The sequence below is a fragment of the Micromesistius poutassou genome (genome assembly GCF_964030765.1).
Source record: "Micromesistius poutassou genome assembly, chromosome: 24".
Classification (NCBI taxonomy): domain Eukaryota; kingdom Metazoa; phylum Chordata; class Actinopteri; order Gadiformes; family Gadidae; genus Micromesistius; species Micromesistius poutassou.
The window spans coordinates 2,344,945-2,369,565 of NC_140294.1; the positions used below are offsets into that span (position 1 = coordinate 2,344,945).

Sequence of the window (24,621 nt, forward strand, 5' to 3'; positions counted from 1 at the left end):
CCCTGGGCAACCTCACGCTGGTCCTCGCCATCATCGTGTTCATCTTCGCCGTGGTGGGCATGCAGCTCTTCGGCAAGAGCTACAAGGAGTGCGTGTGCAAGATCGACGCCGACTGCAAGCTGCCGCGCTGGCACATGCACGACTTCTTCCACTCCTTCCTCATCGTGTTCCGCGTGCTGTGCGGCGAGTGGATCGAGACCATGTGGGACTGCATGGAGGTGGACGGCCAGAGCGTGTGCCTCGTCGTCTTCATGATGGTCATGGTCATCGGCAACCTGGTGGTAGGTCGTTTGTTCACTTTCGTCCGTTTCCTCCCGTCGGTTGTGGCGGGTGGTTCACTCGGAGGGTGCGTCATTGGTTTCCGCTACGTTTGCATTTACATTTAGGGCATTTAGCAGACGCTTTTATCCAAAGCGACTTCACTAGTTTCACTAGTGGCGAGGATTTGGGTTGGGTTGAGATGTAAAGTACCTGTTCCACCCCCCCCCCCCTTCTCAGGATTGTCTTTCAGTACACTTCGAGGAGCCAAGTAGTCAAGTAGAATCTGAAAAATGGCCCCCGTTTGACCAAAAGTCGTAAAGACTTGACTTTCACCACACTTTATTTTAGGCTTTTGGTCAAACGGGTGCCCTTTTTCGATTAGACTCGGCTTCTTGTTTGGATCTGGAGTAGGGCTGAACGATTAATCCAATTCAAACCGACATTGCGATGTAATAGAACTGGATTTGCAGTAAAATTTTACATTTCAGATGTTATAATATCAATTCATGCATCAATTCATCTCAACACAAAGGCCTGGCCTAAAGGAAAGAGCAGTTTATATGTTGACTGCTTCCAATGTTGTGTTGGTCATACTATAGAATGATTTATTGCTTGTGTTCAGTGAATAATACAGAACATAAGGAACTTTAGAAAAGAAAAATCACATACTAAATCGCAATCGCAATTGGTCTCGCAATTCGATTATTTCCCCCCCAAATCGTTCAGCCCTAACCTGGAGCGATCCTCCTTCTGGGCGCTAAACCCACTCCTCGTCTCCCCAGGTCCTGAACCTCTTCCTGGCCCTCCTGCTGAGCTCCTTCAGCGCCGACAACCTGGCGGCGACGGACGAGGACAGCGAGATGAACAACCTGCAGGTCGCCGTGGGCCGCATCCAGCGCGGCATCGCCTTCCTCAAGGCCGCCCTGCGCCAGTTCTTCCGGAGGATCTGCTTCGACGGGGTCGGCGGCGGCAAGAACCAGGCCATGCCCCTGGAGAACAAGACCCTGGAGGAGCTGCAGAGCAACGGCAAGGGCAACTGCATCTCGTCCAACCACACGGCGGTGGAGGTCATCACCAAGGCGGCCAGCCCCGCCGGGGAGTACCTGAAGGAGGGCAACGGGCGGCCGGGATGGGGCGGGGTCCTGGTGGTGGGGGTGGTGGGCGGCGGCGGGGACATTAGCCCGATGGAGAAGTACCCCGTGGAGGACAGCGATTACATGTCCTTTATTCACAACCCGGGCCTGACGGTCACGGTGCCCATCGCGGTCGGCGAGTCTGACTTTGAGAACCCCAACACGGAGGAGTTCAGCAGCGACTCGTCCGACGTGGAGGGCAGCAAAGAGGTAGGAGCACTGGGGGGGGGGGGGGCGGTTGCTCTGTGTGGACGGCTGGGGTCGTTTTTTTCTGTTCACACTCTTGTGAAATGTGTCATTTGCTGACGTTTAACGCAAGCCAGCCTACGTATGACCAACGACGCGTATAAATGACGTGCAAGGGCTCGGAAGTTTTGCGTGATTTCGGTTTACTCTTGATGTTTGTTGATGAATTCCTTGACCTATATCCTGAGGCAATTTGAAGCACTTTTTAAACGTGTGTATGTTTGCCCACATTTGGCAGCAAAAAGCACATTTTGAAATCCAAATCAAACAAAAATTGGAATTCTGTAAGAATTGCATTTCCATAAAATGCGGTATGAAATATATGTCAATATCGGATCTCTTTGCCAGTTAATTACATGGTTTTTTTTGTGCTGATTGCCAGCTCCGTGCTAGCCAGAACGCGATCAGACTTAGAGGGCATGTGGGAGCAAGCTACCGCAACGATCTTTACCGGCCTCTGGGTAACCTCTGTTAAGAACTGACTCCCCAGAGGCTCATTGTAGCGATGGCCCCACATGCTCGGAACACCACTCAGTGCTTTCAATTATTCTTTGTAGCGCTCGTTGTGGCACTGAGGGTTACGATCAATAATGCACTGGACATTTTTTTTTTTGACTTTCCATTCGATTTTTTCTTTTTGTTGTGTATCCGTGCTCGTGCTTTCGTGCATCAAGTGAGCCGTGACAAACACAAACTTGTGGTGGTGGCGCTGTTTTTCGTTGTATCCGATATAAACATCTTTACTATGCTGCCAGGATTTCGACCTCATGATTTGTGGTCCTATGTGTGTAGCTAACCCTAACCCTCCTCACCCCCCACCCCTCTTTCCTCCCTCCCCCCCCCCCCCCCCCCCTCTATTCTGTGGCTCTCTTGATAAAAGTGAAAGTGAAAGCTGGAAATAAATCAGGTTGTATGGTGGGCTTTCAGTGTGTCTGACTTACCCTGTTTAACCCCCCCTCCCCCCCTCCTCCTCGTTTGTTACTGCAGCAGTTTCACAGACGCTCTCAAGGTTTTCAATGAGAGGACAATTGTAAGAGCACCTTATTGCACCTTGCCATAAACTATGAGGACTGCCTATGCCATTTTATCACAGACGACCGTCTGACTTATCGTTTTTTTGTTTTAGTACCCATTTTTCTTTCCGTTCTTTGCCTGGTCTGCCCTCCGACAACACCCCTCCCCCTCCCCCTCTACCATCCTCTTGCTTATGACTGCCCCCCCCCCCTCTAACCCTTCCGTTCACAGCAGCACACCCAGTGCTGTGCTCTTCTACACTTCACGGTTGAGCATCAGACTGCATAACGGTTCTGGACCGTAGGAATCAGAAACCACCATCTCTCTCTCTCTCTCTCTCTCTCTCTCTCTCTCTCTCCCTCTTCCCCCCCCCCCTCTCTCTCTCTCTCTCTCTCTCTCTCTCTCTCTCTCTCTCTCTCTCTCCATTGATGGACTAACTCCTCATCCATGTCCATGTTTTTATTTGTCATTTCAGTTCCTTTTGGAGTCCATTGCTTGTTTTTTTGATGAATTGGTTTTGGTACATGATTGGCAGCCAGTACTGAGGTTGAGTACAGATAGGAGTAGCATTGAGGAGAATGAAGGGAGGGGAAATTGAACTAAGGGGACGTAATTGACAGAAGAGGAATGAATTTGGCTGTAATCAGACACAATTCTTTGTTCTGGTACCATAGTCATCTTGTACTTGTACGGTTTCCGTGATACTTAAGAAATAATGGAACGATGAAAGATTTCTCATGAAAAGGAACATTTTTCCCGATTTGATATGTCAATCAGAAGGACAAACCGGGTTTCATGGCATTTCATCTTCTAATAATGTTGGTACTTTTAAAGGATGGGTATTTTTATAAAGAGGACTTTTCGATACGATTTCATGGAAATAAAATGTACACAAAGGCTTTGATGAAATACTTTGTTTTAATCATATAATCATCTGTGTTTCTAAGCCTGTGTAATCCATTTTTTGTATTGTTCTAACTAAAAATAAGTTTGCCTTTTAATTAAAGTTTAATTCACCAAAACACAGCTGCAACAAATGAACAACGTATTATAGCTGGCAATCTGTTTTTATGATTCGATGTGAATAGGTAGCTAAGAAGCTGTTTGAAGTGCTGGAACAGAGCCAACAAATAAAATACCATCACACTCATATTTTCTAAAACAAGGGAGTATTGCTTCATTTGCTGACATACAATTTTTTTGCAGTCGAAACAGAGTTGATATTGCAAGGCAGTACGGTCTAGTATTAAGAAAATTGCTGAGTGTGACAGTTTCCCTTTAAGAGAAGGAGAGTTGGTAGTGGTGGGTAGGTGGAGAATTTATTGCTGAGCAAGCATGCTTCCATCATTCTCACGCCATATTAGCTGGATCCCACCGCAATCAGGGCTGCTGCACTGTCTAGGATGACATGTTCCACAACTTTGCCTGTTAGCATAATTACAACATAATTTAGCATTCTGAGGATGTTTAAATTATAAATAAGCCTTCAGAGCACCACATTTAAACTTTGGAAACACACAAACAGACTAGATACCGGTATTGATAAGTATATCTTTTGATGTGACCATATGCAGATGATGGCATGATGTACAAACCAAACCAATATTATTTTGATAGATGAGTTGTGAGTGATGTCAGTAACATTTCAGAGATGGCAATGAAACTCTTTGCTCCAAGCAGCTTGAGTTTTGAGGTATTTTTAATTATCCATACTCTTGAGGAAATAATCTGAGTACAGCTCTATGATTTCTTTAAGGTTTGTGTACTATTAAGTGCTAATCAAACATATTTTACCCACGAGGCAAAATAGCGCCAGATCACATGCGGTCTTATTAACAGTGCACAGAACTGTTTTTTGCTGGTAAGCTAATGTGGTCACCGTCCACGTAAACACAAATGGATGAAGCCTGTAAAATGCTTTGAAGGAATGTGAAAAAGGAACACGTGTTTTCATGTCATTGTGGAGAATGTCCAGTGTGTATTTCTTCTGGGCGGGAAAGGTCATAGGTTATGTGGACTGGAATGATATGCTTGTGATCACAAATTTGGAAACAGGCTAAATTCTGGAAAAAACCTGGGTCATTTCTCCACGGACATGAAAAGACTTGGGCACATGTTATGCTTTGTACTATTTCAGCCTTGGATTGTTAATGCATTGGTAAAACTGCATGCAACTCCTCAAATAGAGGTCTCCTCAGAAGTACCAACAGTGCTTTATCTGCAAGGCCTGCATCCCATCACGCATGACCACAGAGGTAGCGCCTTAATCCGACTTGACCCAGAAAAACCAAACTAAATCACCATCAAAGCCTGTAGGTACTTTTGATCGACGCTGCATGTGATTAAGATGAAACATGAGAACAATGATGAGAATCCTACCAAAGAGACCAACTCTTATGAGCTAGTGCTGTTTCTAACATGCAGGTTAACATGTCAAGTGGCACTGTAAATGACGTGACATGGCATAAATTACCAGTGACACTTCAGCTCAGAAGGTTGGCTGCGATATGGCCTGGATTTATGATTTTGTATTTTTTTGTCTTTTCCTTCCCCCCCTTCCCTTCCTCTTTACCCCTCCGCCCCGGATCAGAAACTAGACATCGAGCCCCGGCCCCCGAGCTCCTCTGAGGGGAGCACGGTGGACATCCGACCCCCTGGAGAGGGGTGCGAGTCGGAGGAGATGGAGCCGGAGGAGTCCATGGACCCGGCAGCCTGCTTCACCGACGGTGAGGTGGAAGGGGGAGACCGGGGGGGGGGGGGGGGGGTGGGGAGGTGGATGGTTGGGAGTGTGGGTGTACTGCAAAGAGGAACAGTGCAGCTGAATCGTCTTACTTACGGCTACATACTTGGGGTGTATTTTCCAGATGATAATTGAAAATAAAGTGGATTCAATGTAACTCATTGCCTTTGTTCAATTTATAAATTGGATGGCGGAGACTGTCCAATGAAGCCAGCGGTGTACAGAATGTTTTACACTATGTGTTCAATACAATTATTATTATTAGTTGAGACTACGCAAGAATTTTTGGTTATAATTGTTGAAATTTTTGACTGTTATAAATATTCAAATTCTTGGACAAAAAGGGAAAACAAAAATCATCTATCAGTGGCTGTCGAATGCCGGTAATAAACCTGTCACTCATTGCGCACGACCGGAGTTGTCCACGAGGCTAGGTAGACCTATTGCTTAAGCTAGCGAGCTAATAGCTAACCTGTTTTGGGGGAGTGGCTTTGTGGCTTTTTGGGGGAGTGGCTTTTGGGTGGCCTAAGGGGAGGGGTTGGGATTATTTTCGGTTCGATACTCTAAAAACCTAGCTCAATCAGGCTAGTTTCTCCAAATTTCCCCTCCCAATATTCAAGAACCTGTAACATTGTAGCTTCTATTTTTCTTGGCGGCAGGTTGCGTGCGCAGGTTCCAGTGTTGCCAGGTGAGTGTGGAGGAAGGCTACTGGAAGAGCTGGTGGACCTTGAGAAAGACCTGCTTCATCATCGTGGAGCACAACTGGTTTGAGTCATTCATCATCTTCATGATCCTGCTCAGCAGTGGAGCCCTGGTGAGCTGCTGTGTGCTTTCAAGTGTCTTTGTGTTCGTCCACAAGTATTTGTGCCCATGTTTGGAAAAATGGATGGCGGTAATTGTCTCAGTTTAGGACCGCCTTCTTCCTTATCTCCTATTGTGTCATTCGTAGTGAATTCAGATACGCGTCGTTAAGGAGCAGGTATTGGTCAGTCGTCTTGCTCAGGGATGCCTACATGTTATGCTACATGCTACTTGTTAACATGCCTACATGTTATCCTACATTGGTTGGTGTTCCTTCTGACTTCCTTCTCGAGGGTTCTGCGTCAACAACCCCCGAATAGTTCCACACCTTCTGACCGAAGACGTGCTTGTTTTTTTTGGCCAGGCCTTTGAGGACATCTACATTGAGCAGCGGCGGACAGTGAAGACGATGCTGGAGTTTGCGGACAAGGTCTTCACGTACGTGTTCATCCTGGAGATGCTGTTGAAGTGGGTGGCATACGGCTTCGTCAAGTACTTCACCAACGCCTGGTGCTGGCTGGACTTTCTCATCGTCGACGTATGTATTAAGCTAAGCGTTCACATTTGTTGTTCCGGCACTATCACCAGTGGTCCATTTGAATATTTATTGTATTTGTTTTTTTTTTTAAATGCGTTTATCGCCAATTGCATTGTTATCTTTTTTTTTTTATGTAATTATTTATTGCCCTGATTTCCTCTCTTGGATCAATAAAGTATTATCACGTATCATTTTATTTAAGGTTATATTATATTAGCAGAGCTTAGCTACATTTAATGTTGGAATAGTTAATTTGTAGCTTAGCTCAATTGTTCATCTCTGTAGGTGAGCTTGGCTTATTTTAGCTTACCATAGATAAAAACAATGGTAGCGGATTGAATCTGAGCATCAGCAGTTTGATAATATCGCTAATATTAATATCCTTGACGAAATACACTTTCATCTTCAGTTGTGATGGCTGAATTCCCTCTATAGCTCTCTAGCAGTTTTCATAAAGGCCCCTTGATGTATAACTTGGTTTTGGCTAAAAACAACTATACGGGACCCCTATAGGACCGTACTTTATATCAGGTTTTATTCTGTCTCCCCTTCCACCTCTCCCCTGTCTTCAAACAGGTGTCTCTTGTTAGCTTGGTGGCTAACGCACTGGGCTATTCTGAGCTGAGCACCATTAAATCTCTGCGAACACTGCGGGCCCTTCGACCCCTGAGGGCCCTTTCCCGCTTCGAGGGCATGAGGGTAAGTACCACGGCGGGACGTATGGGGAGGTCGGCCTACTAGCTCAACCAAATGGCCTCTCTACGAGTAGCGAGTACGAGTGCATCCGTTCCACTGTCGATAAGGATTCAGTCAAAATACTTTTAGCATTGACGCTAATTATTTGTGGTAGCAATTCATTAACCATGTAAGATTGAGACCATTGATTTGGCGTTATTAGAGCGTAATGATAGACATATGCATTTTAATCTTTTTATATTTGTATTAGTTGTACAAAAATAAAATATATATTCTATGCGCTGTATAATTGCAAGAATTCTCTGATACGATACAAGTGTAATTACGTGCTGTTCATTTTGGATTGGCATGCATAATGAAACAATATCTAATTCAATATCTAAATGTAGTGGTTGGTGTGTTGGCCACTTGGACGTTAACAGATACTTTTAGGATTGATAGGATTAATTCTATTAATGAGTCAATTACCCAGAAGCAGCTATTCAGTACATTTCCTTATGCAGCTCGAGGGCTCCGAAAACATTTACTGTGTTTGCATATTCTGAGGAGTATCCTACGGTGGCCCTGAGAGCTCAATGCACTGCCAAAAAATGACCTGCAAATCACAGGCAAATCCAGCCAGCGTCTTCATCAATTTGACAACACGACAAATTACAGAAACGCGTGCAAATACCCCGAAAAATATGATAACGGAAGTATGTCCAGAGGACAGTCAAAGGTGTCAGGCTTGTTCAGGCAGCCACGCTTTGTGACTCATGGCGTTATTGAAGTCGGCTATCCGTCAGTGGTGTTGGAAATGAGCTGAAATGTAAGTGTTTTTTGGTTTATTTGAACGCTGTGATCGCATGATTCAGATTTGATTGCAGGGTCCAGACGTGTTCATCACTTAAGTGTCCTCTGGAAACTCCTCCGCTATTGTTGGCTGTAATTGCACCAGTTTCTGTAATGTGTGTCTGGATCGGGTTGCGTTGTCTGAATTCGCAGTGCGCTTTCTAAATGCTGCACATCTGTTGAATATATGAAGATGTTCTCTTAATTAGCTTGTTGGGTCTATTTGCATGTTTTCTTACGTTGCAGTGTGTTGTCAAATTAAGTTATTTCTTTATTTGCTTGTTTGGTCTATTTGCATGTTTTCTTACGTTGTAGTGTGTTGTGGTCAAAATAATGAAGATGTTTTCCTTTTGTGTTTTGTGCATTTGCATGTTTCCTAATATGCAGTGCTGTCAGCCTTGAGGGCTCCTGTAGGATACCTAGATTGCATGCCTTGTAGCTGTGTCAATTATTCTTCCCCCTCTGGTTGAAATGCTTTTTTCCCCTCTCTCTGCATGCATCTCTCCACATTGTGTCAATGGAATAATTTATGACTGTATATAGTTGTTGTAGTTTTTTCTAACTCTGCTTGTGTGGTGCTCTTGGATCTGTAATTGATTTCTTTGTTGTTCTGTCTTCTTTCATTTACAGTCAAACAAAATGTTGTGACTTCATCCCGCCTCTAAGGTTTTTTTCTGTTTTTGCTTTTTTATCTCTCAAATGTGATGTCATCTTTCTTTCCGACTGTCTCTTTTTATTGAACTCTCCTTATTTAGGAACATATTGATGCTAAGAGATTGTTTAAGTGTAACTCGAATCTAGTGAGAACGAATAACATTAGATACAGGCATTTGATTGTCTTAAGGTTATGGTTTAAGGCTTACGGTTTACACTTTTTAAGCAGGTGAAAATGTAACTTACATTTTTAACGACTGTAATTCAGAATTCAAAAGCCGGAAACGTAACCCTTCAGTATAAGTAGCCATTTCAACTTCGACAGAAATTCTGGTTGTGAAAAAATGTAATTACATATAATCAAAACCAGACTTTTTGGAAAAAAGATCAACCAATTCAAAGCTATCAAACCATGGCAGCTGAAGCAGGTTTGAGAGGAGGACGACAGCGTCACATGACCCTAAACGGTTGTCTTTCCCTTGGCGTGTCGGCGGTGGGGGGGGGGCGGACCCGCTCCCAGGTGGTGGTGAACGCTCTGCTGGGCGCCATCCCGTCCATCATGAACGTGCTGCTGGTGTGCCTCATCTTCTGGCTCATCTTCAGCATCATGGGCGTCAACCTGTTCGCCGGCAAGTACTACTACTGCGTCAACACCACCGACAACGAGGTGTTCCCCGTCCACGTGGTCAACAACCGCAGCGAGTGCCTGGCGCTGGTCAACGACAGCGCGCGCTGGAAGAACGTCAAGATCAACTTCGACAACGTGGGCGCCGGCTACCTGGCGCTGCTGCAGGTGGTGAGTCTCACGCACGCGCGTGCGCGCCGTCCGGCGGCGCCTCGGAGCTTAGGGCGGCCCGGCCTGAGCGACGCACGCCTGCCGACCTTAACTACGTTTGAAAAAAAAAATAAAAATACATTTTAAAAAATTAAGTAAATATAAAATAAGTAGATTGAATGTCGATGAAATTGGGAATAAATAAATAATAAATAAATAAATAAAATAATCTAAACGTCATTTCAATCTCTGTGTATAGATGGAAATAGGCGTAAAAGGACCACCTGTAAAAGAGAGCTAAGTGTTTGTGAGATGATTAGTTTACTCTTAATTAACTGAATGAACACAAGTTTAATGTTTGCTTGACTATTACTTAACTCTTAATTAATTCTTAGTCAATGCTTATTACTGCATTAACTTGTGTTTTTTGCAGTAATAAGCAGTATTATATAGTATTAGCATAGTAAGCATAGGTAGTGTTAGCGATTGGGGTAGGGGTTAGGCGTTACACCCAAATAATGTATAATGTACCTAAATAATGTATGAATTAATACCTTAGTTATCATGAACACTATTAACTTAGTTAACATAACCACCATTAGTAAACATGAACACCATTAGTTATTTGAAAGACAATTAGTTAACTCTTAATGAACTGTTCGTCAATGCTTTTACTCCATTAACTAGTGTTCATTAACAGTTCATTTATGAATAGGGATGTGAATAACTCAGATTATTCGATGTGTGCCGACATTCACAAAGGCAGCCATGGATCATCGGCAAGAAATCACTTAATATCTTAAACGCAAGCTAACTAACAGTGATCAGTGTTTGTGTTGTATGCATATATATTAATATTTATGCTTGTGTATTGTGTATATTGTTTTTCTGTACATGATGATAATAAAAAATATATATAATAATAAAAAAATTATAATAGTGCTACAGAACCAACATTAGTTCCATCCGTTAATTCTTGTTTATTTGAATGGGAAAAAATGTTAACGGTCCAAATGTTAAAAATCGACTCTGACCCTCAGGAATAATCGAATAATCGAATATTCTGACCCATCCCTATTTATGAACCCTTATTGTAAAGTTCACCCAGAGGTTTCTCCAAAGTGATCTACTTTAGAAAATACAATTTTCTTGGGAATATAATCCTTAGCCCCCTAATGGGTTGAGTTGCGGTCGGCAAGAACAATTCTACTAAATGAAGAAGGATAAAGTCCCTGAAGGTAATCACTAGAGAGAACCACTCTTCCCCCCTCCCTCCCCCCCCCCCCCCCCCCCCCCCTTGTTCTCTCTTCTCCTAGGCAACGTTTAAGGGTTGGATGGACATCATGTACGCTGCTGTGGACTCTCGCAACGTAAGCGCTCTCTCTCTCTCTCTCTCTCTCTCTCTCTCTCTCTCTCTCTCTCTCTCTCTGATTTGGTGGGGGACACAAAAGGCATCTCGTTTAAGCTTCTGCTCAGAGGCATGAAGAGCAATCTCACACTTGACCTCTCAGTAGATTATTAGCTCCTCTGTGACATTGGCTCAATGGCCTGTTGCTTGGACAAGATATCGTTTTTACATTACATTGGGTGTTCATTGTGTTAATAATACTTAAGCAATGCGACATGTTGACATTTGTTGAACGAAATATATTTATCATTTTTCAATGAGTATCTCTAAACTCAATTTACATTTAAATTACATTTACATTTGTATGTAAAAAAGTGTATGTAAATTACATTTACATACACTTACATTTGAATATATCTCTGAATAAAATGTATAATTTGAGTAAATTTCAACATGGGTCCTGGCTGTAGTTGGAGGACCAACCGGAGTACGAGGTGAACCTCTACATGTACCTCTACTTCGTCATCTTCATCATCTTCGGCTCCTTCTTCACCCTCAACCTCTTCATCGGCGTCATCATCGACAACTTCAACCAGCAGAAGAAAAAGATGAGTTTACTTACAAAAAACATGTTTTTAACCGCCACGGATGCTGCTACTGGTGTCACAACACGTCGGTTTTCAGTCTGAAATCAAAAGTTTCAGTTAAAGGTCCTGTGACATTCCACCAGGTGTGGTGTGATTAGCCATTACAAGCCATTTTGGAAATCTGCCCCTCATGACATCACAAGTGGGGGTGTCCCCCACTTCTAACGGCTAATCACACCACACCTGGTGGCATGTCAGGGGACCTTTTAATATAGATTGGGCGGCTGCAAAAAATCAAATCCAAATAATTGTGTGCCACCGAAAAGAAGCAGAAGAAGCAGTTTTTGTTGCCAGCGGCAACATTATTGCTGACGACAACGGCGCCTGTCAGAGCAGTTGTTAGCAAAACCGCGCGGGTGACAAAGGTCTGGTCATTATATATAATCACACGGTACATTAAATATACATCATATATATGGCATAAGGGCTAGAACAAGGTGCTCCCCCCCCCCCCCCCGCTGTGGGCTGTGAGGGCAACATGTCAGCCTTCTGTAGGAGCCATCATTATTTCTTTCCTGGAGGAGAAAATCTGCGGTTGCCACGGACATTTTAGAACACTGTCGCCATATGAGTCACCGGCGCAAACTTGACACACACGCACGCACGCACACACACACAGGCGTGCACGCAGACGCACGCATGTGCGCACACAGGCACACACACCACGCACGCACACATGCACACACAAAAACGAGTATACACAAAACACACACACACACAAGAAACTAGCACACGCACACACAAGAAACTAGCACACACACACACACACAAGTACACAAACGAGTACACACACAAAAAACACACAAAACACACACAAACACTGTGTCACAGCGGTTACTAACAATGATGAAGGGGAGGTAATGGAGTCCACACTGTAAGACGGGCTGTGTGGGTGTGTGTGTGTGTGTGTGTGTGTAGAGCGTTGAGGGGCCTACCGACACCGGTTTACTTGGTGAGAGTGCACATATAGTTGTGTGATCTTGTCATGTCTTTCCGGCCTATTTACTTCCTATTTTCAAAGATCCTTTCATTGATTAAATGTTCCTAATGGAGGAAGGATGTGGTTTTTGTCTTCTTCAAAGTGAAGTCTGTATATTTGTAATGGATTGTTTGCATTATTTAGTGATTCTGTGGTTTCTTGCGGTGCATCTACTCCAAAGTCCCCACGGCCTCTAATCTCGGCCACATCTGAATCAAATTAAAATGTTCTATAACACTGTACTGTTTACAGCATTTCAGAGGTTTTGAGTTCATGGTTATGACCAGACTGTGTGGGTTCTTTTCGCGCCTTTACTTTGGAGGTCAGGATATCTTCATGACGGAGGAGCAGAAGAAATACTACAACGCCATGAAGAAGCTGGGCTCCAAGAAGCCCCAGAAGCCCATTCCCAGACCAACGGTAAACTTGGACACCACGATCAAAAGACCTGAACAATGCAGAAATTGTGTATTAACCTTAAGTGTATTTGTTGCAGAACTTGGCATCGTAAAAAGTATGTGATGTTCGATTGACGTTGCCCTCGGTTGATGCTTACACTCACAAATCCCTATGGTCTCACGAATAACACTTTAGATTCAAATCTTAAGGCTCAAATCTTCAGGTTCATGTCTGAAGTATTACTGCAGACGAGCTGTAATCTGGGCGAACGGGGCGTTTCACTTTCTGTCACTTCATATTTGTTTGGACCAATCCTGTCGCCGGAGGCAGGGATCTGTAAGAGCGTACTGGCGAACACAAACTCGACCAGCGGTAGTACACTGTAAAAGTGTCTGTGAAGGTTTCAAATCAGCACAGTGTAGAAATACACTTGAGTAAAACACCCTTCTGCAAGCCTCTTCCACTCGTGCGAATGAGGTCTCTTCGGTAAAATGTTCGTAATAAAACCAGACACTAGGCATAACTCCGCCCTTGCAGTTTCTGAGATTTAGATGATATGGTGTATTTATGCTCAAGGACGTTTATAGTTTGGCTGAGGACAATGGCGTTAGCACCTGGTACCGTTAAACCCAAAGCACACAGAGCACGAATTACACTTCATAGTTGTAGCGCCAACCAAGGTCAGTATTTTTCCGCTTGCTTTGAAATTGACTCAAGTCTCTCCACTAGGGCTGAACGATTTGGGGAAATAATCGAATATTGCGATTGCGATTTAGTATGCACTTTTTCTTTATGAAGTTCCTCATGTTCTGTATTATTCACTAAACACGAAATAAATCATTCTATAGTATGACCAAGACAACATTGGCAGCAGTTAACATATAAACTGCTCTTTCCTTTAGGCCAGGCCTATGTGTTGAGATAAATTGATGAATTGATATTATAACATCTTTATTCAACTATTGAATTGTAAAAGAAAAATCGGAATCTTGCTAATCTCCAGTCAGTAACAAATCCCTCCCCCCCCAAAAAAAACAAAAACGTGACTAATCGTTCAGTTTCTTCGTTCTTCGGCCAATCACGCCACCCTTCAACCCTCTCTTTTCCCCCGCGCCTCGTTCAGAACGCCTTCCAGGGATTCGTGTTCGACTGCATCACCAAGCAGGCCTTCGACATCGTCATCATGATCCTCATCTGCCTCAACATGGTGACCATGATGGTGGAGACGGACGACCAGGGCGAGGACATGGACTGGGTGCTGTACTGGATCAACCTGGTGTTCATCGTGCTGTTCACGGGCGAGTGCGTGCTCAAGATGGTGTCCCTGCGCCACTACTACTTCACCATCGGCTGGAACGTCTTTGACTTTGTGGTGGTCATCCTGTCCATTGTTGGTGAGCGGGGAGGAAGAGGGGGTCATTTAGTTGTTTGCCTGTGAAAGGGGAAGTCTTGAACGCACCCCATAATCCCAAAGTCTACTTCTTTGATTCATTTATTTTATTCATTATTTTCAGCATTATTATTAAAGGTGACATATTATACCACCAGGTGTGAGTGTGATTAGCCATTACAAGCAGTTCTGAAATTGGTATAATATGTCACCTTTAAAAATAAAGAGTCATCTGAAGTTATAACGATTAGGCTAATTTAATTGAGTAGTAAACATACAATAACACATAACATAAAACAAACACACAACAAACAAACAAACAATAATCATACAATAATCCAAGGCCTCAGATGGGAGTTTGCCCTGCGTCCCTCCAAGAGCTCCGCAAGCAGTAGTCCAAAGCATGGGCAAATGCAACGTAGCCGTGCATTATCAGTTGGAGCCCCGGCCTCTCGACCCTCCCAAGGGGGTCCGGAAACAGACACATACCAACAAATGGCAGTTGCAACAATCTGAATATAAATAATTATTTTCCCATTACAGGGGCCATTTTGTTTTTCCTGTAAAAGTGGAAGTCTTGAACACACCCCGTAATCCACGAGTCCACTTTTTTATTCATTTAATTAATTTATTATTTTCAGTATTATTATTATTATTATAATTATTAAAGCGTACTTTGAAAGAATCTTGTTGAAAGAAAACCTGGCCATTAGCTGCTGGTTAAAGGATAGCTTAGAGACTCCAGAATATTTGTTGGTATGGTATATCATTATTTTCTTTGTCCAGCTTCCAGGGTGGCTTATTGCATTGCTGTTGACTATTGATTTAGTCGTTCAGCCGATCCTTTTATCCCGAGCAACTGTCTAGATCATGGATGGCTAGAGGCTGTGGAATGGGAGATTGATCTAATTAACTTTTTTGCGGGAAGTCAAACAACACTGTTTGTTCATTGGAACAGTGACCCGAAGTGAATGGTTAGAGCTAGGGCTGGCTTAACTTTAGGACAATTATTAGGTAGCTCAACTTATATTCAAATAAAACATTTGATTAAGTATAATTATCATAATTACACCCTGTTAGTTTAAAGTCAGCCTCTGTCGATCTTGCCAATTCTCACACTGGACGGCAAGCATCAAGTGCTGGCCAAGTATTTGAAGTGTCCTAATATCCAAATGCAAAACTTGTGATGGAAATTTCCAGTAATCGATTATTGTGGACCAGCCCTAGAGACAGAGGCCTCGGGTACTGTCTGAATAGGCTCATCCTGTCGTTTAAATTTTCAATTAAAATTTTATTTGAAAGGGACCATGTGCAATTAAAACATGTAACCATTTCATGCATCGGCTAATTCACATCTGCAGTCCCTAGGTACAAGTAAACACAACACATAAAAACATCAAACATCACTCAACAAGGAAGGACATGTAACAAATGGCAATATAGCTCACATCCCTCACAGGCACACATATATACACACACACACTACATACTCTTGAACTGCTGCATTCGTTTCCTCCGCAGGTATGTTTCTGTCCAAAATCTTTGAGAAGTACCTGGTCTCCCCGACGCTGTTCCGCGTCATCCGCCTGGCGCGAATCGGCCGCATCCTGCGCCTGATCAAGGGCGCCAAGGGCATCCGCACGCTCCTCTTCGCCCTGATGATGTCCCTGCCGGCCCTCTTCAACATCGGGCTCCTCCTCTTCCTCGTCATGTTCATCTACGCCATCTTCGGCATGTCCAACTTCGCCTACGTCAAGCACGAGTCGGGCATCGACGACATGTTCAACTTCGAGACCTTCGGCAACAGCATGATCTGCCTGTTCCAGATCACCACCTCGGCCGGCTGGGACAGCCTGCTGGCGCCCATCCTGAACAAGCGCGAGCCCGACTGCGACAGCCAGCTGGAGCACCCGGGCAACCCCAACAAGGGCAACTGCGGCAACCCCTCGGTGGGCATCCTCTTCTTCGTCAGCTACGTCATCATCTGCTTCCTGATCGTGGTCAACATGTACATCGCCGTCATCCTGGAGAACTTCAGCGTGGCCACGGAGGAGAGCGCCGAGCCGCTGAGCGAGGACGACTTCGAGATGTTCTACGAGGTGTGGGAGCGCTTCGACCCCGACGCCACGCAGTTCATCGAGTACGCGCGGCTCTCGGAGTTCGCTGACGCCCTGGACCCGCCGCTGCGCATGCCCACGCCCAACAAGATCCAGCTCATCGGCATGGACCTGCCCATGGTGAGCGGCGAGCGCATCCACTGCCTGGACATCCTCTTCGCGTTCACCAAGCGCGTGCTGGGCGAGGGCGGCGAGATGGACGTGCTGCGCGGGCAGATGGAGGAGCGCTTCATGGCGTCCAACCCGTCCAAGGTGTCCTACGAGCCCATCACGTCCACGCTGCGGCGCAAGCAGGAGGACACGTCGGCGCGGGTGATCCAGCGTGCCTTCCGGTGCCACCGCGTGCGCCTGGCCATGAAGCGGGCGTCCAAGCTGTACAAGGAGCAGCTGGCGGTGGGCGGCCGGGACCCGGACAAGGACGTGGTGGTCGCCGGCGGGCCCGAGGAGAGCTCGGAGAGGTCGGACAAAACGGAGCTCACGCTGTCGACGGCGTCGCCGCCCTCCTACAACAGCGTGACCAAGTCGGATAAGTACGAGCAGGGGGACTCGGAGAAAGAGAACCTGGGGATGGAGTCGCGGGGCAGGAGGCAATAGACGCTGAATCCGCCCGGGGGTGGGGGGGGGGGGGTGGGGGGGGGCGTGAAACGAACAAGGATAACTTTGTGAATGGGCAGGGAGTTTGATCACGTTGCTTGGAAAGACTTATTGACTATCAACTATCAATCATGTGGCACCTTGTAAACGAGGGAAACTTTGGTGAGCAATCGACATGAGAGGAAAGACCCCCAGACAGAGAGGGGGGAGAGAGTGGGATTATGACGGTGGTGGTAGCAGGGCTGCTGGGACGGGCTTTGTCTGCAAAACGCTTGTAATCTTTCTCCTTCTGGTTGATGTTCATATTTCAGACACCTGCGTGTGCTACCGTTGAGTTGTCTGTAGCTAGTGCCGCTGCTACTAATCTAGAAATCCAGTGTCTTGAATCTTAACAATCTCTTTTTTCAGTTATCCTTCAGTTATTTTACAAGTACGAATATTATTTTTTAATCACTGTTGCGCCATTGTGAGAATGTGAGCATACTTTGCATTGTAGTCCCCATCCCCCAAGGGAAGAAATCAGCCAGTTATTGTCAGAATTTTAACATCATGTGCAACTGGGACATCCAGCAGCAGGGACAGCCACCTCAACGAATGCTTTCGTGGTTTCTTGTTTCGTTTTCCTTTCGTGTTTGTTTTTATTTGAATATATCTAATATATCTAAATATAAAAGCAACGTCAAAATCACAAGCGCCATTCTGAAGTACCGTGTGTTCGGTCGGCAAGCCTTTCCGGCGATTGTGCGTGAATCTCTGCTGTGCTCTCGTTGTCGCCCCGGTCACCTCCCGCTCAAAGCCGCTGAGTGTCAGAGAAAGAGAAGGCGGAACGTACGGAAATCAGGAGGACGCCATTTTTTTTACGACGCCAATCTTCACGTCGACTTCTCCCGCCATACACGCGCCTACAACAATTGTACTGAAGTCTCCTCTTCCTCTTGAAAAAAAAAGAGAAGCAAAACGTTGTCCCTCTCTTTCTCTCTCTCGCGCTTTTTTTTTTTTTCTCCGTACGCACTCGTGACTATAACTATCATTCTGGGCCAATGAAGTATGTGCGGAAAAGGAATCGCCGAATGTTGATATTTGTAAAAGGCTGGCCAATTATAAACACACCATATGACACATTGGGTATTTGGAGTTTTTGAAAATGTCTGTAAGCCATCATCACTGTTGTTCTCGGTTTCTGTTGATAAAGCGAGTGGTTGTGGTGCAGTGGTTTAGATTGTATGAAGCAGTAGTGTGCTGGGCGCATAGACAGAATTGCACTTGCATTTGACTTACCGGCACTTTTCATTCCTCATGTGGATCCATGCGCAACGGCGGCGGCGGCGGTGGTGATGGTGGTGCGTTTGCGTGTGTAAGGTGTCCGTGTGAGTGTCAGGTCTTCATATGTCTGTTCCATGTCTTTGTAAAAAATGTACATGTGTGTGTTGAAGTGCGACTGAGAGAATGTAAAGTTACTATATTATCGTTTCTCTCTATAGGGAGTGTGTATCTGCGTGTGCGTGTATGTGTGTCTGTGTGTGTGTGTATTTCTGCAAACTGGACTGTTCAGATTGCAGACTGATTGATTATAAATAAAATTTCTACTGTAGGTAAAAGTGAGTTCCCATTTACACTTTCCTTTTTCTAGAACAGGTTTTTGAGTTCTCTTTTTCTTCCGTTTTTTTTCCACCACCCCACAGTCTCACTCAGATGCAACATGTGACCACTCCCTGGCCCCTGGTAGGCAGGCCTGTTGTCATCTGAAAAAAATGAATAAGGAGCATTTTATTTTTTTGTAAACCCTTGGTTATTTTCCCCTTTGGTTTACTGTTGCATTCTTTTTGTTGACTTATTTAACGGTTGTATTTATTGCTTTAACGTGGAGGAAGAGACTCACTCAAAGGATCATTCATGCGCTACGTACATTACAATGTAGGCTACTATAACGTGTGACCATTTAGGTTTGTTTTTGATACAACCAAAGATGTGGCAACTAAACCCAAAATCTAGACGCTCCCAAATAAAACCTATTCTGGGAACGCCTCGGCCCGAGCCCTCGTAACGCCTTTAACAGCTGTTTTGTCGTTGTCATCAGTGGGAAACCAGTGTTTTTGTGGGTTGCTGAGCGTCTCGCTTCTTTTTGCCATGAGCACCTCACCTTTTTTTTTTTTTTTTTGCTTTGCAACAGTAACTGTACTATGGGTTAGCGTTTGTAGTGAATGTGTTACTTTATGCGCGCACACACACACACACACACACACACACACGGTCAATCCGGCAGATCAAGGAATACTAATCAAGAAATAACAAAAAAGGTTATTTCTGTGGCCCCGCCTTGAGGCTGTGCTTTGTTTGCTCCAGCGGCTCACTGCTGTAGACCAGGCAGTCCAGCTCCAACCAACCACAGGACGCGGAAGGACGCCATTGACCCCCCCGGCTGTAGCCAAGAATAGTGGTGGATGAGATTAGATTACATTTCAGGCTGAATCAAATCATGGACAATGCAACTATTCATGTATTGTGTTTAACCACAGAATAATACTAGCCACGCACACTACGTATCATTATACATTATGGGATGTATTCATTACGGGGGAATTTCTCTTGAGCGAGCAGGTACAGTCAAGTCTTTGAAGAGAAAAGGCAACCAGCACATGACCATGAGAAATAACAATAAATAAAACATAGCCTACCTGTGGTGGCTTATTGTTATTTTATAAACCATGAATATGGATCATGTTAACGCAAGTGTCTTAAAAATGGTATCCACAATGTACTGTGTAGGCTACAAAGGCCAGTGATGTGTCTTTAAAATGCTATTCTAAATTACCAAGTACCACAGGCAACCAGGACGAATCAACAAATACCAAATTCCACCTCACCGACCAAATTCCAAGTCTTCACCTTTTGCTGATGGCTGAAACCTGGGAACACATACTTTGCAACCTCGTCTGCATGGAGGACCTAAAAAGGTACGTAATTAAAAATAAATGAATGAATAAATGTGTCAAATGTAAATAGGCAAATAACGGAGTGAATAAATGAAAGTAAAGAACAAAAATATATATATTTTATATTATATTTCTTATTATTTATACATGTTTATCATATTTATGTAGGCCTATTCCAACTTCTTCTTTTTTACCCAGAGGACACCGCGTCCAGAATTGAGTAGGGGGTAAACCCTTCTCTGTAGGTCATGGGTAAACCGAATAACATGAGGTGGTTCAATCTACACATTGAACTGCATTTCTCGATTGTACACGCATGTACCTTCAGACACCGCTATGCGTATATATATATACATTGACATGCTTTTTAAATGTACATACATACACTTCCGTACCCAATGTTCCGATGCGACAACTTCGACGCCATATTGGAGAGGCCAAGACCGTACCGTAAGTGAAAACGAAAACAAGTGTCTAAACTTTTTTATCTAAAGTTTTATAGATAAAAAGCAATATAAGGTTTACATTTCTGAACCGATTTGACGCTCATATTTTTTTTACGTAGACCTCCATGAACCCTCGAAAGAACCCTCCATGAAACCTTGAATGAAAACAACTCGTTGAACTTTGGTAGGCTGGCGGCAATATCTCGACCGTCTGGTATTGCGAGACTTACTCAAAACAACGCCCCCTGACAAAAACAATACAACAACACACCGTTATATAAATATTATTACAATCTTTGATAATATATAAATAAACGATACAAGAGAAGGTTGGTCTTTATGTGTCTATATTTGAAATCATCATATTTGACTAGCAGAAAAGACGTCAATCACGGAAGCATTTTTACCAATGACTTGCATGTAAAATGTTAATGCTATCAAACTTTCTTAGTGTCATTTCTCTTTTATCGAACTAGATATGGGCCACGTGCCACATATATACTGAATGGCATATATTATTTTTCATTTGTAGTTAATGTCCCTAGGCTAGCAATGATACAAACCGTTAATAATATTTTATTAATAACAACATGCAGGTTCTGTAGCCTCTGAGATCATGACAATTATTTACGCAAGGGATTTACATAAGGAATACCACCGGTCCCTGGGCTAATGAAAACGTAACATAGGCCTACTGTGTTATTTGCCTATTGTATAACGTATTTGATACATCTATATGATGTATCTACACGTGTTCATTTACATTTTGAGACCTTTATTAATTTCATTTAGTTTTGATTATGTCCTCCTCAATAGGTTCAGCGTCATCGTTGCAGACATCATCGTCCTAGCCAGGAAGAAGGTTGGTGCTTTAAATTACATTTCATGCTTCAAGATGCAATTACTCAAACATGTCATGTGTTTAGCGTTGTTGAATACTTGCATCTTGATTTCGTTTAATAATGTTTTGAGGGTGTGCATTCGTTTTCAATAGACTAACCGGATACTTCTGCCATTTAACATTTCCAAATCAATTCACTACAAATCCATAATTAAAATCAGAATTAAAACAGTCAAACTGAATTGTTGACAAGATGTGGGCTTGACAATAGAAAGACAATATGATCAAAGCATAGCCGAAGAATACTTACATTTCAGCAGGTGAAGTCGATGCAATCGATACATTAATATATCAACATGAACGTGGCATGTAAATCATGGGGAAATTATTCTAGGTGCCATCAGAACGTAAATATGAGGAATAAAAATGCATACTTTTCACTTGTGGTGGCTTCCCCAGTCTGCCAGAGGTTGCTTCAGAGTCCTGAGTGAGTATGAAAGCCGTAAACCCAAGTTAATTAAGTCATTAACTCATAATGGCTGAAGATATTTCCAGAAGACTATACATTTGGTTGGCAACCCTGCCCGGATGCTCATACACTTTGATAGCATATGTATCTCAGACCACATTTACTAATACTTTGTTTTATATAGTATATAAAACAAAGTATTAGTGAATGGATATATATATTTATGTGATTGTTTGCTTTCCTGGCTTTGAAAACCCTATCCATCGTCTGATTTGTTCAGACTCTAGCTTGGCCAAAAGTACATAAAAAGATCTCTATTTTTTTCTATAAAGTAGCACTGGAAGCTGCTTGCTTATTTGTTGAGAAAATTGTGAAATGCACTTATTCTAAACCGCCTTGGCAAAAGCGTCCCTAAGCTATATTAATGATAATGGTACGTTGAATTTGTATTGTTAGAAAATAAGAGAATAAGGTTCATTGTAAATACTTATCACCTGTGGTGGCACGGGGTAACAGCACCCAATCGGTAGCCCGTAGATGGCGCTCTTCGGCAAATAGCGGCAGCGAGGGCATAAGTAATACGCTTTGTTCCATATCAAGTTATTGATCGTACGCCCGTCCAGCTTGTCTTGGCGAACGCCAAGTTGAGACTCCATTTTCTCCAGCTTCTTTCGGAAACCTTCAATTTTCAAATTAACCTGTATTTCCGACTCCAATGCTGTCCAGTGCTATGAAGGTTTAAAAAATGCTGTTGGCCTGAGAGTTCTAGGAAGGAGGTGTTATCCCCATGGTTACGGCCCCAAGGCAACTTTGTGAGGATTTATTTTAAACTACTACATGTCGTTGAGGTAGTTGGTATTGATTGAACAAAATTAATCAATTCAAACAAATACAAAGAAATTATAGATCAATGAGGTAAACAAATGTAAATAATTATGAAAACATCTCAGTTCTGGTCAAACAAGAGGTTGGCTGAGTCCTAGTTCTCCCTAAGTCCACAACCATCTCTTTAGTCTTTGTGAAAGAATAGCTCTTCGTTAAATCGTACCTACTGCAGCTTTCAAAAAAATCAGTTCTCCTCCCGTCCCACACAGTTGTGGGCATTCAGGGAAGTGAAAACGAAAACGAAGATTGAAACAAAGGTACACAGATTGAACACACAATGCTTTCCATCATAAATAGTCATGAGTGACTCGTGCACTAATTAACTCCAGTATAACCTTCTTGCCAGCTTTATACCACTGATGTCGCGGTACAATATGTTTTCCACTTAAAGGTTGTATCAGCGATGTTGGGTGACGAGATCCCAAACAAACAGAGCCAGTTCGCCCCTCCCTTCTGTGTTTCGTGCATCCAGTAAAATCTATCATGAACGCAGCGCAAAACCCCAACCACTTATTTTGGTTTTGAGTGGTTGGTACTACCATTTTTTTTTGTGTATGATCTCGGAGCATAGGCTGCCTGCAGAGACGCATTTTTTTGAGATCAGAAGATCAGATGAATGTGATCATTTATGTTTTGGCCTAGAATCGCTGATACAACCTTTAACATTTTTATCAATTGAATTCTCTGTCCCACATGCTAAAATATGTCACACATATTTAAACAAAAAACAACATATATAATTATTTTGTAATTATGTGTAATCTGCATCCAATTGAAATATATACATTTATATATAGGCCTAATTAAATTAAACAATATATTTACATATGTGAGCCTCCCCCACCTTGGCTCACTGGCTCTATATTTTTCTGAATTTGCATGGGTTTGAATCTGTTTTTATTTATTTGATTGTTACTGCTGAAGAGCAATGCAAAGGAAATACACAAGTGAAGACGGCAACCACCGCATTGTGTGGTGCAAATTACACAGTGCCGATTTTAAGGCCCTCTCGCTGCCATTAGATATATAAATAACTGGAGACTGGAATACATGTTCCAGTCTAGAACAAATGTTCCTCCTTGTAACATGGTAATGGTCTTATAAATAATGAAAATAATTAATAATAATGAAATATAAAAATGTAATGAGAACTGAAAGGAAGAGAGTATTTCTGTCACACACCGTCTCAGTCTCTATCATTTTTTCTTTCTTTTATATCTATCCATCTTTATCTGTGTGACGGTCCATCTATGACTATACTTTATATCTATATATCTATTCATCACTATGTATTTATCTATCTATCTATCTCATTATACAAAGATTCATAAATATACTGTAGGCTATTTCTGCCTGTGTTTAACAGTCAGTGTATGCGACAGCACCCTGGCCAGACTCCATGATGCGTCTGTCTTTAGCTGTCTCCATCGTAAGAAGAGGTTTACCCTCTCACCCGCCCCATATGGTCGTTCCCAGTTTGCGTCTGGCCCCTCTCTCTCTGTTGCCTGGCAACCTGACATCACAGCTCTTGTGCCTGTGATGGATCAGCAGTCTCTCTCTCTCTCTCTCTCTCTCTCTCTCTCTCTCTCTCTCTCTGTGTGTCTGTGTGTCTGCTGTGGCTTACCGCCATACCTTGTGGCAAAACGCAAGCTGGCTTTCTCTCGCCCCTTGATTGAAATCAAGACAAAGTATGAAAAAATCCAGACACCATAAATAACCTTTTTTGTGTCAAGGTACATGTATGAGTCGATTTAAAAAATAGGAATAAGAATATGAAAAATCATGGCAGTTTGTCACACCTTTCGATATATAAAATGACAGATCTCTGCTGTGTATAACCTTAACACCTACATTGTTGTAGAATTAATCACTATTTCTACATTG

General features: G+C 43.3%; 1 protein-coding gene across 1 annotated transcript in view; it reads left to right on the forward strand.

Annotated features, from left to right (window-relative positions):
* LOC311369757 (sodium channel protein type 2 subunit alpha-like) overlaps positions 1 to 17,163 on the forward strand; it is a gene marked incomplete at both ends in the record, with an annotated part of 22,508 nt that extends 5,345 nt beyond the window's left edge. Inside the window, 12 exon segments of the mRNA XM_084487965.1 lie at positions 1 to 281; positions 1,044 to 1,604; positions 5,245 to 5,380; positions 6,054 to 6,208; positions 6,560 to 6,733; positions 7,310 to 7,432; positions 9,435 to 9,710; positions 11,006 to 11,059; positions 11,508 to 11,645; positions 12,979 to 13,083; positions 14,186 to 14,456; positions 15,974 to 17,163. Coding sequence (XP_084344091.1) covers positions 1 to 281; positions 1,044 to 1,604; positions 5,245 to 5,380; positions 6,054 to 6,208; positions 6,560 to 6,733; positions 7,310 to 7,432; positions 9,435 to 9,710; positions 11,006 to 11,059; positions 11,508 to 11,645; positions 12,979 to 13,083; positions 14,186 to 14,456; positions 15,974 to 17,163 — 3,464 coding nt within the window.
* Between the last annotated feature and the right edge of the window lie 7,458 nt (positions 17,164 to 24,621).